The following is a 19,645-nucleotide window of genomic DNA, read 5'->3' on the forward strand; positions in this document are numbered from 1 at the left end:
CTTTAATTAATTAGGAAAACATATTATTGGCAATACATGGATTGAAAAAAATATTAATACATATATAGAAACTTGTGATTCTTTGCATTGCAGTGATAATTTTGCTGGGAGGTTATTTAGTAAATCCACATGTAAAATAAAATAAAAAAGCTTGCAGAACTTAAAAGTCCTTTGAGAAACTTGCTGAATCTGTAAACATAATTCTTCTAGTATTCCTTATAAAAAAACCTGTTCTGGTTTCTGCCTTACAGCCTTACTCCTGTCTATTCAGTAGGGCTAGATGAAAGATAGAAAAATGCATTCCCTCTTTGCTCCTTTTAGAAGAACTCTCTTTAGTCTCCATTAAATCTGTTTGAATAATAAATGATTGAAGATATACTTCTGGCCCTTTTAACCTCCTGGGACAACGTCTTTCAACCGCTCTGCTTCTGCTGTTGTATAAATAAAGCATTATAGAAATGGAAGACCTTTGTGGTACCAGGATCTGCAAATATTTATCTGAGAGTCATATTTCTATTTATCTTTGTGGGTGCCTAGTAAAGATCTGATGAGGTGCTCTTAAGAGATGAAATGGAATTTGTTAAGGAGTTATGTAAATTAAGCAGGTTTCTTCAAGTAAGTTCATGTAACACTAAGATGTTTGATGAGAAATGTCTTCTTCATTTGAACAGAAGCACTTGCTCTCTTTAAGGATATGATGTTAGCATAGACTAACATAGATTCATATAGACATCCATAAAAGAATAGCATGACACAGTGGTATGTTAGTCTGTGTGTATGTGTAATAAACTGAGCCTGTGAGAAGAAAGCGAAATTCTCATAAATATTTAGGGAGTAGGGAGCATCTGACATTTGGTAAATAGATAAATAAAATAAGGTAAAATGTACTTGTTATGTAACAATAAAACAACGTGTTTAAATCCCATGGTTAGAAATGTACATAATTTAAAGCAAGAGAAGTAAGAAAACGGGGAAACCTTTCAGACAGAATCATATTGTCACATTCTGTTTCATCTTGAAGTTCCATAGTAGGCCATAATTATTTCCATTTATTTATTAGTTTTTTTAATCTCACCTTTAAAAGGAACTGAAGGTGGCAAACATGCCTCATTTCTCCTATTTTCCCCACAACAACCACCCAATGAGATGAGTTGGACTGAGGGAGACTGGCCCAAAGTCACCCAGCTGGCTTACATGCTCAGGATGGGACTGCAGCTCACAGACTCCTGGTTTCTAGCCTGGTGCCTTAACCATTACACCAAACTGGCTCTAGTATGGTTCTGCAGCCTTCAAAGAGATCATCGCTATAAAATACAGTTACATAATGCAGATTAGAGACTTCTCTATAAAAATCTAAATATCAACCAGGAATCACTCCTGGCAACAGCATTAATAAATGTCTGTCATCTCAATCTCTCCTTGCTAATCTGTTGCTCTTCTAGACAGAATCCACTGACCATGATTTCAGTTAGTTACCTTAATTGTTGCTTTCCCCTTTTCTACTTCAATCAACCTTTCCAAGCATGGTTGTTTTTCCGAATCCACCATCTGCTTACAATATCACCTCAAGGGAACAGCCAGCCTTATTTTCATCCAGGATCAATTCATCCCTTCCATGCTACTCTTGTACTTATCTCCAGATCCAATCCTCACTCTTTCCTTTTAACAGCCAAAGATTACCATTGGAAGAACTATTGCTGTAATTATTAAGCTCTATATTGTCATAGAAATATTGTTGTCCTTTAAGGTACTGTCTCAGTTTATCATTACTTTCCATTTGGGATTAATTTCTTTATTTTTCCGTCTTTGTCCCTGTCTAGCTAGAACTGAAAAACAAACAAACAAACCCAGAGCTACAGTATTTATCTTTGCTGTCATTTCTCGGTTCAGAAAACATCCTAGCTAATTTTAACCTTTGTTTTCTTAACAAGTAACATTAATCTGCATTTTAAGCTTTCATTTTACTTTTGTGATGAATTCTAAATCTTTATTTTCAACTAATAAAGTGATGTTGTCTCCATATCCTCACTTGTTATTGTTCAACTTTATTTCAACTGTCACTTTTTAGAATTTTGCCATTTTCACAATTGCGGAACAAACTAAACAACTATGGTAACAACAAATATGGTAGTCCTCAACTTACAACAGTTCATTTAGTGACTGTTTGAAATTACAACAGCACTGAAAAAAATAACTTATGACTGCTTTTCACGCTTATGACCACATGGTCATGTGATTAGCAATTGATTCATATTTATGACCATTGCGACCTTCCGATAAGCAAAGTCAATGGAGAAGCCAGATTCACTTAACAACCATGTTACTATCTTAACAACTGCAGTGATTCACTTAACAATTCTGGCAAGAAAGGTTGCAAAATGAGGCATTCACTTAACAAATGTTTCACTTAACAACAAAAATTTTGGGCTCAACTGTTGTTGTAAGTCGAAGACTACCTGTATTTGTTCTATTTATAGCCTCTATAGCTTGTTATTCATTGCTACAGGTTCCTACTAAGATTTTAAGAAAAGCTTGTCATATATAGAAATCAGTGCAAGAGGTCAGTGATATTGCACATTCTCTTCCATCATTCTTCAGTAGAGTCACATAGTGTATGTTGAATTTCTAAGCCGCACAGATCTCTGTTGGCATATAATGCTAGTGCTTTAACTCCCTCTTTTCCTGTAATTTTAAATACAGGTAGTCCCTTGAGTTATGACTTAATGGAGCCTGCACATTATGGTTGTAAGTCATAACATATATAAAATGAGTCAGTCATGTGACTGACCCAATTTTACAACATTTTTGCAGCGACTTAATGGAGCCTGCACATTATGGTTGTAAGTCATAACATATATAAAATGAGTCAGTCATGTGACTGACCCAATTTTACAACATTTTTGCAGCGATTGTTAAACATGCACACTGGTCAAGGATGTGCAACTATGGTCATTCAGTGGACACCATAGCCATTAAAGCAAAACCGTTGTTTAGTATGGTGTGGTTTAACAAAAAACAGAGGTCCTGTTTTTTGGCAAAACTGATATAAATTGCGGTCTTGTGACTACAGGATTGTATTACTGAGCACCCAAAATGCAGATATGTGATGGGGTGAAAGACCACTGGAACTTCAGATTCAGTCCTTTTTCTCAGGTAGATCACAGCTTTGAATGGTCAATAAACAACCGGTCATAAGTCGAGGACTTGATGGATATTTCAATTCATGCCTTTACTTTCCTATTCGACAACAGTTGTCCCTTGTACCTCACTTTTTAGTGGAATCGCTTTCTGAAAATATTCTCTCTTGAAATATTTGTGCCATCTTATAATGTTTTTTGAAAAAAACCACAATGTAGTATTTCCATCTTCTTTTAATTTAGTTTGTCTCTATCAGGTTTCTTACACCGCTATTATTGGTTCCTCCTTTAGCTGTCAATTTTCCTAGGATTTCTCTTCCAAACACTTCTCTCATTTTTCTCTTCCTGCTATTTTCCTCTCTTTGTTGACATTCTTGTTTGAGATAGTATTCCTTGTTCTTTCTTGTTTGACTTTGAAGGCTGGTGTTCAGGTGTCACAGGCCATTCTTGTTCTCTAAGACTTTCATCCTATACTTTTTTCCCCTGGCTCTTATGGATAGTTTGTTTTGAAAACCACTTTAATCTTTCCCCCTTTGAAATTTTGGTTATTTTTCTCTCCTTCAGGTGTTGTCTCTTACCTGTTTTCATACTGCCTTATGATCTGTTTCACATATGCTGTTAAGTATATTGAATCCATCCTTACAATGATCTTCTTAGGGAATAGAAATTTATGGGGAAAGATGAAAGAATCTGAGCAAAAGGCTAAACGGTATGATTTTTTTTTTAAAAAAAAAGTTTAAATATCTTCAGGGTTCTTACATAGAAAACTTTTAATCTCAGCTGCATTAGAGAGCCCAGCCAAATCTAATGGGTTTAAGTTACAGGATAATAGATTCAGTTGAACATTAGGTGAAATGTCTTAAAGCTTAACAATGGAACCAATTGGATGAAGATGCTTTTCTTAAAAGTGCTCAAGAAGAAGCTAGACAGCTGCCTTTGGGGAATGCTTACATGCAAGGGTTTCAGCTGGATGTTCTACAAGCCACTCTTGTTTTTCAAGTGTTTTGATAATCTCCAAAGCAGAATTTATATCCATTCCTCTGGCTGCAGATTGTCTTCTCTTAACAGAAACAGAAGCAGCCTAACTTCCAGACAAAGTTCTTTCCCTTTCCCAGTTTCTTGAATAGAGATCCTGGCTCATAAGAGTTTTTGTGGATGGAATCTGGAATCATAATGCATTTGAAAACTGCATTCACCACTAAGCACTGCCTTTCCTTCTGTATGTATTGTGCACATGGCCATATTTTCTATATAATATGAAGAAATTAACTTCCTCGATACAGTGTGCTATTTTCTACGTGCAAGTTAAACACAAGTTAAATACGCCCTCTCCATTAGTGACTGTGGCTCTGTTCCAACAACTGCCATTAAGTGAATTGGTACCTAAGTGAGTGTGCACCTGAGAGAAAGAGAGTACGTTGCAAAGATCACAGTTTGCAGCTGTTTCATATAATTTTTTTTTCATATGCTTTACCTTTTTTTCCCTTTTTTTGCTCCTTTGCAGCGTAGAGAGATTGTTTAAATAACCTACTTCTTCCTGAGATGCTTTTCTCTGTAGTGCATTGTACCTCTAAAAATGTTAAGTGAAAGGAACAAGCTTAGCTCTGTGAACTTTTGTTGATTAGAACTCTATGAATGTATCTTTTCTTTTATGTATACTGAGAGCATTTGCACCAAGACAAATTCCTGGTGTGTCCAATCACACTTGGCCATTAAATAATTCTATTCTATTCTAGAACCCTACAGTTTGCCCCCAGCTGTTGCTTGAAAGTGACCATATCTTAATCGGTTTCACACTGAAGGATTTTATTGTTGTAAATGTGTGCATTGGTCAGAATTTTTTTTAAATCATCACTTATTACTATCATATTTGTGATTGGTTGCTAACCAAGATAGTTGTTAAACAAGGTGTGGTTGTATTCAGAGCTTATTTTAGGTATTTACTTGGACCATTAGCCAATGCTGACATAATTTCCAGTCAGTTCAGTTCCTCATGAGGCCCATTTCAGATAAAAGACTCGATCATATGAAGACTGCATGAAAACAATAAATATTCATGTTGTTATCTGGAAAAAAAAACCCTGCTCCTTTAAAAAAAACAAGTGTCAGTTGAATGTTTTACAAGCTTACACCAGGGGTGTCAAACTCAATTTCATTGAGGGCCACATCAGGGTTGTGTTTAACCTTTGGAGCCGAGTGGGTGTGGCCAGCTTGATTTCACTTGTGTCAGGGGTGCCTGTGGGGGGCCTGAGTACTCTGCCAGAGAAAATGGAGCTTGGGTGTCTGTGACAGCCTCCTTCAATCCTCTGTCAGTGAAAACAGAGCTTGGGAAGGCCGCATGTAGCCCTCCCAAGCTCTGTTTTTGCTGGCAGAGGGTTGCAGGAGGCCATCGCAGCCACCCCAAGCTCCATTTTCTCTGGCAGAGGCACCGCAGGCCAATCCTTCGCTGTTTCCAGGATAGCCCCGCGGGCCAGATTGAAGCACTTTGTGGGCCAGATTCAGCCCCCAGGCCTTGAGATTGACACCCCCGCTCTACCCAAATCAAATATCCTTTTTAGAAGTCAGGGTATTGCATGCAACCTGATGTTTGGCAGGTGCAAATCTTTTGATGCAAACACCATTTGCCTCACAATGCTAGAAGTTAGCCATGTTTTTTCCAATGAGACTGAATTTTTCCTCTGAGTGAGACTATTATAATATGCAGAGAGAACTACAAATATGAGCATATTGGACACTTAGGTATTTTAAGCAGACTGTGCCAACATCCACAATGACAATTTCACATTATTTCTCTGCCAATAATTTTAGCTTGATATCTAGACTAAATTACTGCTTAAGGAGATGAAGGAAATTTGGTCTATATGCTTTTTTTAGGCATGAGTCTCCTTAGCGGTGAAAAAACATCAGTGGCATGTTTTACAACATTATACCTGCTGCTTTTGTCCTTTAATCATGCTCTATGAGAAAGAAAATTATGAATTAAACGTTAATTTTAGATATAGCCACTAAATAATTTTCTTCCTAGCATTAAAATACTAGGCATTTAGGCAGTTTTGGTTGGTTCCTCTAGTCCAAAGTAATATTTAAATTACTCAAAACCATCAACAAAACATATGTATACCTGTCCTTTGTGTCCCGATCAGTGTACACTTGAGACTGGAATAGAGTTGATGCAGTTCCCATCTTCAAAAAAGGGGAAAAAATAGATCCAGGAAATTACAGCTCTATCAGCCTGACCTCAATACCTGGGGAGATTCTGGAAAAGATAATCAAGCAATGAATCTGTGAACACCTAGAGGCAAACAATGTCATAACCAAAAACCAACATGGGTTTGTCAAAAACAGATTATGCCAGACAAATCTTACTGCATTCTTTGACAAAGTGACAAAATTAGTGGATTATCTACACTTTTTAAGAACATAGGTCACTATTTTTTCTCCATAGGATTCTTAGTTTTTGAAATTCTATCTTTCTGCACAATTTTCTTTGCATAAGTGTTCTGGAAAATGTACAAACTAGGACTTTATCTTTGAGGGAAAAGCTCCAACAGATAATGGAAATGCAGAAAAAGGGTATTGGATCATGTTGCCTTCACAAATTTCTACATTTCTTTCAAGGGCATATTTTAAACATCCAGGGAAGCAAATAGGAGATGAACTTCTTCTAATTTACTGTCACATTTTACTAAAATACACAGTTCTTTTCAAGATAATACATTCCAAAAGTATGATCAAATTATTGATGTTCGTCTTTGAAGTGAATAGGTGTTAGGAAACTGGGACATATTAATATTAGTTTGATTCTAAGATATTTGGTTGTATCCTTCCTCTTATGAAGGGGCACTGTTAGCCAATCAGATACTCTTTCTACAATAAATTTGTGGAACAATGAGGATAGAGGAGACAAAGAGAGATCCCTATGTTTGATCAAATGTCTTGATTCTCTCTCTCTACAGTTTTCATTTCCCTTAAATTCTTCGTCAATTCTATTATGAAAGGTATATTCATAACATGCAAGGATACCATAGAGAGCCAGTTTGGTGTAGTTATAGAAGTGACTTCTGATCCCACCTTAGGCAGAAAATGAACTGGGCCAATATTACCCTTTTTATATTGGTTTTTTTTTATTGTTTGTAAGCCACCCAGAGTCACTGAGAGTGATGGGCAGCCATATGAACCCTTTAAATAAATAAGTAAATAAATCTCCATCCTAGGAAGAAGGCAAGGGCAAATCATTTCTGAAATCTTGCCAAGAAAACTGCAGGGATTTGACTCAGGCAGCTGCCGGGAGTCAACAATGATTCAAAGGCAGACACATAGCCTCTTCACCAAATCAAACAGCACCAATGGCAAACACAATGTTAAAAACAATGCCTCTATTCTTTGGTCTGTCAGTCTGCCTATCTGATGTTCGTGTTCACTTCATATGCAAATGGTTTTGACATCCATCTGCACTGCGAAAGTCAAGGGGATTTGTACCACAGAATTCCTATACTGTAGAGATTTCAGATCTCCTATGTCAAGGCAGGCAACTTTTTGATTGTTGCGATCCATGCTTAATATTTCTAGAATTGCTGAGGGTTGTAGTTGGTGGAGTTATCATATAAAGTTGGTTGATGTTCTTATTTCTATTGTTCCTCTGCTCCTGGGACTGGATTGGGGGTTCTTACTTCTTATGACAGAAGCCTATTAAATTTTAGACTAGTTTTTTTGTATTTCACATCAGAAAATGTTAGAAAATCATGCTATTGGTTTTTGGTAAACAAGAGTAGAAAAGTTATTTGTGGTGGGTTTTATTTCATCAAATGTGTATCAATTCAATCACAGTACGCTCAGTGACTCACAAAATAATAATGTGCAATAACACTATAAAATTAAACCCTGCCACAACATATGGAATCCGGCTCCCAAAATGTTCTGGGAAAGATTTGTCTTCAGCTTTTTCTCAAAGGTAGGAAATGTTAAGAGTGGGCAGCCATTCCAGGAGGTCAATCCCATCATCACCAAGCAACCCATCAAGGGGAAACAACAGCTGCTTCTCTGTATGCTTCTCCAGCAAACAGGAAGCCAACGCAGAGGTCCCAAAACAGGTGCAAATATGTACCCCTTGGTAAACACCCATGAATACTCTAGCCATTGCTTTTTGTAGCAACTGACACTTCTAGATAGTCTTCAAAGGCAGCCCCATATAGAGTTGTTGCAGTAGCCCAATAGGGTGATAATAGGGCAGGAGCCATTATGGTCAGATTCTTCCATCCCCTATAAGGCTGCAGTTGGCATGGTAGCCAAAGCTGGACAAGGCCCTATCTTGGTCATGGCCTGCACCTTCTGAGCTAGCAGGAACCACCAGTCAGAAGTAACTACAAGCCATGAACCTACTCCTTCAAGCACAGTGCAAGGGACAAAAGAGAAGTATAGAAGAATCCTGATAGAACAATAACTCTCTTTTCTACTTTCAGCCAGTTCTCTCCCCTCCAATTCACATAGCCATTCTATGATGCTATAATAGCTTTTAGGAGAGGACTTGATTATAATTCTGTGAGGTGTTTTTTTTTTTTGTCAGTTCAACATCTGTTTGGAAATGCTTCATACCATTTAACTTCAGTTCAACTTCTGGCACCTCAAGCTTATTATCTATTGCCCTGTCCTTCAGAGCAAATGCAAGCCATTTTTCTCTATTTCCCATCATGACAGCTTTTTATATTTTAGCAAATTGTTACCGTATTGTCCTTTAATTTGTTTTCAAAGCATAAAAATGAACATCTTGCTCCTTCAGCTTTCCCTCTTATATTTCATTTTTTCTTCCCCATGTTTTCTCCCCATTAGTCTTGCTTCTTTTTGGTTACTGCTGCTCAGACAATGTAGCATCCCAAGTTTGAAATTCTACAGATTTTCCAATAATATTCAAACAAAACATTGTATGTATTCACATGTGCTGCGTCTTTATGAATAGTTGAGAAAGCACTCTCTCTTTTTTTGCAAAATTAAATTGTTGCATTGTCATTCAATTTGTACTGATCCTAATTTTCCATGTGATGGAAAATATTTTGGTTTATGACTTTAGAACAATTTACTCTTTTAGAAATGTCAGTATATGTTGTATACTTGTAGATTCTTACATGTTGTAACGGGTTTGCTGCATTCTTTAGCTGTGCCATCTGTACTTTCTTTGAAACGGTACTTTCACCTCCCACATCCAAATAATTTATGAAGATGTTAATCAGTGTTAGACTGTGACAAATCCTTTCTACTTGATGCTAAAATCATAATAACAAGTGGGATTTTCAACAAAGTTTTCAGTTTAATATGTCTCTGTTTAGAATTTTAGGATACTGCATTCTATTTGTCATTTCTACCTCTGCCCCAGGCTATTGGCTGTTTTTCAGCATGAAAGCCTACAATCTTTTTTTTCTAAATATATATTTTCTTTAAAATTTGGTGAGGTTTTCAAGGTGTCTAGGCTACATAACAACCCACACTTAAAAATGCATAAAATTCAGGAAAAAAACCCTGTAACAGAGGACAGGTGTATGCTATCTTATGTCAAACAACAAAATTACTGTTTACAGCGAGTTATGAAGGAAAAGCCTTACATTTTGAAGAGCACTGGGGAAAAAGAGACATTTGCATTGTTATTAAAACTCCACCTTGAATATAGGGTGCTCCAAGGGAAAATATTTCTTCATTTTTAGAATAAGAAGTTGAAAACAGCTTATCTTTCTTAGCCAAAGAGAAAATGATGGATGGGGAAGACTTCCCCTCCATTTTTTGCTGTAGAGTCTAGTTATTGTGTGTTTAGAGTACAAGATTTATCCTGTTTTATAGGTTCATGCAACACACTAAACTGTAAACTATCCACATGGGTTAGCTTTGCACATTATGGTTGGCTAAAATGTAGTTGGTTAATTTATGTCTCAGTGAGCCATGCTAACATGACATATATATGGAGAGAAAGCAAGGAGAATTACTGTGCAGATAGCTAGTTATATTGTCAACATAATAATCCTTTTTTTTTTTTTTTGCTTCTACAACATAGCCATATGTGAAGTGTACTAGACAGAATACAAAGTTTAGCTTAGGTAAAAATGTGGTTCAGATAAACAGTATTCCTGAAACAAAGTAATATAAATCATATGCTGTTGTCTGTCATTGACTTCTAATTTTTCTTTGTATTCATTAACCACTCTAGATGTATTGTAGTGCCGTTTAATATCTGTAATGCATACAAAAATTGAACCAGATCTTAAAAATACAAGCATAAATTGCATAAAATTAATATCTTACCAATATTGAAGTCATCACCAAACCAAATAGAATGTAATGCCAGGAATCCTCAATGCTCTAACTGGCTCAAATTTACATTGATAGTTTACACAGATGTTTTGTGCATTTGAATGAAGTTTCTCAAAGTGCTGAACTAAGACTATGACACAAAGTTTGTTTTAGCTTTCCTGTGAATTGGACTGGATTAGGACCACATATAAAAGTCTATTTTTTATTATTATTAAAATATATGAAGTTGGATATTCTCCACTCATTCTTCTGTCAATAGCTTCAGTTAAATCGAAATCAGTTTCTTGTATTTCTCCAAAACAGTTTCAAAAATTATTTTCTAACTATTGATTTCTTTTACTAAGTTGATATGCTGCTCCATCCATGTCTGATTCTGAGCAGCTTGCAAACCTCCAAAATAGTAATAAAATTAAAACTAAACATAGCAGTTTAATTTGAATAATAAAATAATAAATAACATATAATGGACCAGAAAAATATATTATGCTGTCTTCATCGGGTAAAACTAAAATGACACTGAAGAAATATATCACTTCTAAGTATATGCCTAAATGATTAACACAGCCTTCCAGCCACTGGTCATAGGCAGCAGCTTTCAAACACCTTCTTCCTTCAGAAGTTTTTCCTAATATGTGAAGCCTGTTGAACATGGCTGATAAAGGTATTGTTATCTTCTGATTCTATTGTACAATAAACATATGTTGAGTAATCATTGAAGTGGGACATGCTTCAACTTGGTCTCTTCCATCTCACAGAATCATAGCTATGGAATATGAGGGAAAGCTGTCCTTTGGAATAAGAAGGGAAGGATACAAACATATGAATAAATATATCTTGAGTATATGAATGTCTTCAGAAAGATTGCTGAAAAATCAAATTATATATCTACTGTATTCCTATTTAGTACCAAATGGTTTATGCTGTGAAAGAAAAACACTATGGTAGTTTCTTAGCAAATGGCACTGGCTTCAGGTGAGTTTTATCTAAAGGCTGACACATCCATAACTTTGTAATTATGCTAAAAGCTTATTAGGTATTATAGACAATTTCATTAAAAGCACACATTCTCCAGACCTCCCATTTTTCACATTTAGCAAGGTGCTAAAAAGTTTAACTTACCTCCCCCACCCCCCAAAATGCTGTGCTGTGCTGAGAGCTAATTTGCTCTCCTTCAGTTTTGAAAGAAACTTTTCAATGAGTTTCTGATTCCTAGAAGGACTACTTCTTTCAGTAGATTGGGATATACTGTATATGAAGACTTGATGACTTACTGTAAATGTGAATATTTCTTCATATTATGCAGTTTATACCTTCCTTGTACTAAATCATTATGTGTGATAAGTACTTCTAAAAATATCTAATATATATATCTATATATATCTTTTATTTTTTTTGTCTTACAGGCTTTTCCATGTATCTCAACAGGCATTTATGGTATGTAAAACTGACTGTGAATTTCTATATAACAAAGTTTTATGGCAATCAACTTGAAACAGTGTTTTTCCTCTATCGCTTTTATTGTTTTAAATTATACTCCATGAATTAGTAGGGCAGTCTACGCAGGTAAACTGTGCTGTGCTCAAAAATTACAAAATTAACAAAATCTCAAAGTATTGTTCTTGTCTTGCAAGGATTTATGAGTTTATATTGACAAGAATAAGCTGTTTTGATTGGATTCAAAACTGCCATTACTTTGATGTCAATAAAGCTCAATGTATACAACTTGGTGCATTTCATGTGCATAATGTGTTTCTGAAGCTCACTATAGCATAAGCACAATGATATGTCGCTTGTTACTATTTGTTCTACCCAATCCAGCAGATGGGGCATGTTCCACATCTCATTGGCTAAGGAGTGTTGGCTGGCAGGACCCAGAAGGAGAGATTTTCTTCTGCCTGACCTGCCCTTTGAAACATCATCCCTCTGAGATTACATTAGCCTTGTCCTCTACTGGCTTTCTGTAATGTCCTAGGACAAATAGGCTGAAAAACAGCTTCTATCTCAGGGCATTCGCTCTGTTGAATTCTACTGCATAGAACAGTGTTGGTGCGATGTTGGGGGTTTTCAATTCAATGGAGTGTGAAGGATGTGTGTTTGTGTTTATTTTCATGGTCATGATGTGCACTGAAGATGGAGTTTGATTTCGTTGTATGAGGTGCAGTGACAATAAACAAAACTAAACCAAAAGTTGGGTTTCCCCAATATCTGATTTCGTTGTATGAGGTGCAGTGACAATAAAAAAAACTAAACCAAAAAGTTGGGTTTTCCCCCCCCACCAATATCTATAATCTATTTTATGTGTTTTATCTGTTTTGTTGTAAGCTGCCTAGTGTTACATAAGTGAGATGGGTGGCTATATAAACTGAGTGAATGAATGAATGTCATGAAAAGAGAATCATGACTCGATTGTGGAGCATATGATATGTCTGAACTTCAGTTTCAGCATTAATCCTTTGCATTTTTAATAAAACGATGTCAGACTCCAGAACTAGTTCTTTATCGTGCCAGTTTAACTGGATAGAATTGTGCTATATGTATTAAGAACATCATTTGGTTATCCTGAAGCAATTTTTCTAGCTATGTAAGTTAACAGGGGCATTCTGGTGGCAAAACAATTAAAGCAAGTTTGTTTTTAGAAATACCTAGTTGTGATCTTATGTTTGATAATAAAACTGAAGGGCAGAAAGAAATTATTTCAAACTGCCTTGTACTACACTGAATAGGGAACTAGACTACGCAAATTCCAGGTCCTCTCAGCCTTTGTTTTCTAGGGCTCAATGATTCTTTTTCCCCAAGAGAGACAGAAGGGGTGGGTGGGGAATCCAGTGAATTATTGGCTAAAAGGACATCATTTATATTTGTATGATTACCATTTTTTTACAGAACTATAACAGTGTAAATTAGAGAATAAGTCTGACTTCCTCTCAAAGTGAACATCCAAAATAAACCATCAAATTATCTGAGCTTTTTATTTTCCTGGTTAAATTATTTGTATAGCAATTAAAAAAATAGAGGCAGATTACCATATATTTGGTATATGGTATGTTCCATGCCGAGATGCTTTGGTAAGAAATAGTCTTTTATGTGTTTACTTTTGAGGAACCCCCCATATATATTGTATTAATAACAATTTAAAACATTCAAAGAATGAAAGATGCTGGATTTTATATATCAATGTAAACCAAAATTAAGCCCCATTTGAAAAACCCTTACAAATGATATACTTGATACAGGAAGACTATTATATCTTATGATTCCCTGGTAAGTTCTAGAAACTAAATTTCTTACATAACAACAAAAAATATTATTCTGCATTTGGTCCTGAAATTAAAACAAAAAGAAAAACAAAAGGTTTATTGTCTTATACTTTTTCTAGACATGTCAGTTACTTTTAATATTCTTTCCTGGATGTAGAAAAGGGTATGTGGCAATAACACTAATGAATACAAGGAGGCAATAAGATTACTGCACTGTTCTTTAAGTGTTTGTGGGGTCTGATTGTAAATAAGTTTAATTGCAAAGATTCAGAGTTAATCCCAAAGTTATCTCATTTTGCAATTGTAATTGGTTATTATTATTATTATTATTATTATTATTATTATTATTATTATTATTATTATTATTTAACTAGTATCAAAACAGAATATAGAAAAAAATCCTTGCTTTAATAATCTATCCACTAGAAAGTTGATGTATTATGGAATTATCTGGAACTTGCTTGATCATCATTATCATCATCATCAACAATCAACTAGATTTTTATTCTACCTTTTAAAAATATTTAATCAGTTCAAGGCAGCAAACATACCTACTATTCCTTTAGCTATTCCAGTTTGACATAAAAATGATTAAGCCTGTTATAGTTCTGATGAAAGGGTGAGCTTGCCCTAGTAAATCTTGCAATATTTGAGGCCTGTGAGAGATCCCATTCCTAGCTATACTACATGAATGATTTTGCCACTTGCTTTGAATATTAGAGCTTAAATGGATAGGCAGGTTAATGATTCACAAGACTTTACTAAAGGGATTGTGAAACAAACTCAGTTGCCATGTGATAGAACAACAGTTGCTGCTCCCAAATTTAATGTCTATGGAGAGCATCCAGAACATCTCTCTGTTGCCTCTCAAGCTATTGCATACCCTTAACTTCCAACATACGTAAGCACACCTATTCTGTCAATGTTTTAGTGCTTACTACCAATGAAAATGAAGCTGACCTATCAGAGATGCAAAAAATTATCTGACATGAAATGTCTAGTTAATAGCCATATACTATGTCACTGTTTTAAGAAAAATATAGAACCAGCAAGTATTTAAATCATAATGTGATATCAGTTTTCTCAAAATGTTAAGGGCATTTAAATTATCATTAGGCTAAGTGAAGGTGTCAAGTTCCATAACCTTCTTTTCAGAAGTAGAAAATCAGAAATGTATAAGGTACTAAACTTGTATAGGACACTGTAATGATTGTAATCAGTGGTGTGTTTCCAATTTTTTTCCTACTGGTTCTATACACATGCACGCAGAGCTCAAATACCGATCTCTGTCAATGCTGGTGACCTGCCTGAACAGTTTTTTAGCTCAGCTGAGGCACAGCAATCTACTCTGACATGCAAGTTGAGCTAAAAACCAAGGAAATATAGGAGAGGTAATGGTGAGGGCAGGTGGGCGGGGCCAGTCAGAGGTGGTGTTTGCTGGTTCTCTGAACTGGTCAAAATTTCCACTATTGGTATGCCAGAACCGGTCCGAAATGGCTGAATACGGCTGAATACCACCTCTGATTGTAATTTGCAAAAAGGAACCAAACATTGGTACTCCTTTTATTGTTCACATTTTATTTATCATCAGCCATTCAGTTGTTTTCAATTCTCACAGATCAGCACTCCCTCTGTCTCAAATCACCTCCTTCAGATCTGCCAAGGTCATCCCAGTGTCATTTTTTTATGAGTACTAAAGGGAGCCCCTTCTCCTTTTCCCCATTGATCAATCCCAATGTGATTGTCTTTTTGACGGAGTCAGATCACATGACATGAGCAAAGTATGACAGCCTCTGTTTGGCGATCTTGGTTTCATGTGATATTTTTTGGTGAAGTTGAGTCTAGAATTTCTTATTTTTGCAGTTCATGCGATGTGTAATAGTCACCTCCAGCACCACAGTTCAAAGGCATCAACCCTTCTCCTATCTTTTTCAGAGTTCAAGACAGCCATAAGTAACAAATGGAAAAAAATACTGTATTAACTAATCTGCATTTGGTTGTGAGGCTGATGTCTTTACTTTCTGAGATGTTCTTCATGACAGACATTGCAGTTCTTCCAAGTGCAATATGTCTTCTGATCTCAGAGCTGCAGTCACCACTTTGGTCAATTTTAGAGCCCAAGAAGATGAATTCCTTTACTGTTTTCATTGTCTCATTATTGATTTGCACTCTAATCTCTGTGTTCACTGCAGTTTTTATTATCTTTGTTTTCGTGATGTTAATTTTTCACCTTCATCTTTGATTCTCAGGATTAACCACTCCAGATCCTCCTTGCTTTTCATGAGCAATGTTGTATCATCTGTACACCGGAGATTGTTGATATTCCAACTATTAATTTTAACTCCAATGGTAGATTCCTCCAGATGTGCATTTTTCATAACTTTCTGTGTACACGTTGAATGGTATAGATGGCAAGATGCAACCTAATATCTTATTTTTTATTGTAATAATAGTAAGTTTAACAATTAAATAGCACTTTTTAAATATACTTTTTATATATTATTATATCATTCTAGTGCTTTTCTGACCTTTTGGTTACATTGCAAATCAGTTTGTAGGATAAAACAGAGAAAATATAAATGTATAAGTGATAGATTTTCTTGAAATAGAATGTGAATAAATCAGTAAATAGGCAAGTGTCATGCAGTTTTTTTCCACAATGCTTCTTAAAGACAGATAGAGCATCTTGTATCCACTCCATATTGAATCAGAAATTATCTAAGATTATCTGTGAACATTGCAAAAATTGAGAAGATATGTGCATATGTGTTTTCTGAGACTGCTAGGATTTAAAAAAGAAAATCTGCCTATTTCCTTCAAAGCACACCGTTTTTGAAAATAACCACCGTTTCAAACATCCCTTTTCCTTTTCCCAATTGTTTGATTCAACCACGGGGAAATGTAGAATCAGTGATTTTTTTCCCCCTTCCAATTTCCTTTCATTTGCCTGGGTAATTTCAATACTCCAGTAAATGCACAATGAGAACATATTATTCTCTACTTGGGGATTTCTATAGGTTGAACTTCATTCTCACAAAAGTTATTTTTTTTAAATATTTTAACATATTTGTTTGTTTGTTTCAAATTAACTTTTAGAAATCCTTAAGTTTCTCTCTATGAATGTAGCTTGGGAGATTTTATTTTTACCATCACCTCCATATCGTGCTCATAAAACAAGCTAGTCAACATCTAAATGAAAATCTGACTGGCCTCACTCTATGCATGTTCTACCTCTGTACAAACTGCAGAATTATGAGTGGAATGCATCATTATTTGAGTCTGTGTCCACTCTCATTCATATCTTTAGCCTCCACACAAACACACATACATCTCTAAAATTTGTTGAAGAGTGGTTTGAGGGTATACTTTTGATTGTTTCTTATTTCCATCCATAGAAACATTTTCTACCTCTGAAATCTCTGTTGGAATGTCCATAAGTTATTCACAAATTAAGTGATAGGGATAGTCTTTGTACGTGTTTCCCTTTGTGGGTTTACGATACAACATTTTACATGAAGAGTGCTCTAGTGTAATCACGAGAAAATAGTTTTTAAGAGTCTCTTTAGAATAGGTCTTGGGAATGATTATTATATTGATTGATTTTGGAATTCTTATTTAATGTAGCTGCTGCTTGGGGGCGATTAGAATAAAGTATTTCAGTAATTTGATTAGATATTCTGTAAGAATTTGTCACATACATTATTAAATGGCGATCTTATTTTGAACTGTGTGCTGCCCATCTTCCAGAGGGTTTCTTCATTCAATTTCCCTGTGGAATATTTCGTACATGCATAGAAATTATTAACAGGATGTCCCCTGATTAATTCTCACCCTCTAAAATGAGTATTAATAAGACATATTTAGCCCAGAAGTTGACTCCAGAAAGAAGTTTAAAGCTATTAAATTCAGTTCTTTGATCGGCAACTTTCTTATTCTAGTTTTACTGAATGGTGAAATACTAAAATAGCTTTATAAATTAGTGTTTTCTGCCAAATAAACTGGCTCTCATGCTTCCTTATCATTTGACTCTAAATTTCAAAATCCATAGGAAGTCTTGTTATAAATAAATTATTCTCTCACTATACTATATTCTTGTTCACCACAAGCTAGGAAGACAAATGTCTACAGATGTCCTAAACATCTACTCGGTATGAGGAGAAAAAAATAATATTATGTTATTTTTCTTACTGAAGCAAATTAGGAATTTAATTATGTCATAGGATGTTCTCTATCTTAATAAATGCATTATGTTAAAGTTTTTATTGATCAAAGCCTTGATGGACAACAGAAGCAATACCTATGCACCCATCTGGTGATAGCCATGGCATATGGTAAATAATGATCCGAAATGTAAAGAGAATAAATGGTAAATAGCATGAATTAACAAATGAAATGAAATGAAAGAAAAACAGATCTGCTGCCTCTTATAAAAATAAGAAAAAGGCGAAGGACATAATACATCTGAATGAAAGTATTCTAATCTTGCCCCATTGATAAAATAGATGCAAAAACAATAACAACAAGGGAGTAGAATTAAAAGGCTAACATGTATTTCAGAAGCTATTAATTATTATTATTTAGGTTGTTGCAGGTGGATATGAATATAGGCAGTTATGAGGTATACATTAGTGAATTGTATCAAGGAAAAGATAGGAAAAATTTTGTGGTTTATGAAAAAGATTGCACAATTTTGTGAAAAGTTGTACAACATTCATTATTCTGTTTGATGACATGAATGAATGATGGGAATAAGGCAGGACTGTACAAAAAAAAGTAACTGGCATTTGGAGACCCATGAATGAATGTAAATAGCAAATGTTGAACATCTGCTTAGAAAAGAGCCTGGATGTTTAAGCATAAGTTTGTTTGTGCATTATTGTGTAAAAGGAATTAATCCAAAATCTTTGGTCTGATTGTTTATTATGAGGTATTCAGAAAAGAAGTGAAGGATACAAGAAAGACAATAGATTATAGGTATGGAATATAAATATGGAATAATTCATTATTTGGTAGCATCAAAAATGGATCTGGAAAAAAATTATCATTGAATCAAATAAAGGAAGTGAAATAAAACAGAGAGAAAGCAGAATATCTGTGGGAAGAGAAAGTATGAGTCTTGTATGAAAAAGAAGACAGATTAGTTTCCCTACAGAATGAAAGTGAATATAAGGAAAATATTGATGGAAGCTTTTTGCTACAGAATAAAAATAATAATATTACTGAGTGTCAAAAAATACATGGATATATGCAAATGGCAAGTATGAGAAAAAAATTATTTATTTAGTTTATTTATATTTGTTTTATTTTATTTATATCCTGCCCATCTCACTCTGCAAAGTCACTCTAGATGGCTTTGATGAAAGGATGTGGTAAAATAGACTGAGGAAAATTATTCATTATGGAGAATATCTGATGCAAAAAATGAGGATGAGAGGAAGATATTATACAATGCACATAGCTGTTAAAAAAAGAAATGTGGAAAGAGATAACTAGATTAGTTAAAATTAAAAAGAAGAAAATTAAATATTGCAATGTTTTGATGGAAGTTTTAAAACTGTTATTGAAGTGGGTGGAAAGGGCTAAACAAGAAACTATAGAAAATTGAATAAAATTCAAATAAAATAGTCCAGGAATGATTTCTGTTTTAAATTAAATTCTATGTCAAATTTTGTTTTAAATAACAAAGTTCAGTTTGGATATTGAAACATGTTCCAATGACTTGGATAATCATTCTTCCAAAGAGGGGAATGAAATATTTTTTCCAGTAAGAACCATATAAGTAATGAGGCTCTTGTGGCAGTTATCATATACAAAACTTCTTTATTTAATATACTGATATAAACATTTACTCATGACTCTATAGAAAAACTGAGCTTGATTTTTCTGCTTAGATAAGCAACATGCACTCTCCAACTGCTTCTAGCCTTTGTGTTCAGGGGATTACATACATATAAATTT

General features: G+C 34.8%; 1 protein-coding gene across 4 annotated transcripts in view; it reads left to right on the plus strand.

Annotated features, from left to right (window-relative positions):
• MACROD2 (mono-ADP ribosylhydrolase 2) overlaps positions 1-19,645 on the plus strand; it is a 1,143,457-nt gene that overhangs the window by 635,521 nt on the left and 488,291 nt on the right. For all 4 annotated transcript variants that reach the window (XM_087919277.1, XM_087919278.1, XM_026712814.2 and 1 more), the window contains exon 7: positions 11,834-11,864. In XM_087919277.1, coding sequence (XP_087775403.1) covers positions 11,834-11,864 — 31 coding nt within the window. The remainder of the gene's footprint in view (positions 1-11,833; positions 11,865-19,645) is intronic.

This window comes from Pseudonaja textilis, chromosome 1 (assembly GCF_049901715.1).
Source record: "Pseudonaja textilis isolate UNSWEBS1 chromosome 1, rPseTex1.2, whole genome shotgun sequence".
NCBI classification, from domain to species: domain Eukaryota; kingdom Metazoa; phylum Chordata; class Lepidosauria; order Squamata; family Elapidae; genus Pseudonaja; species Pseudonaja textilis.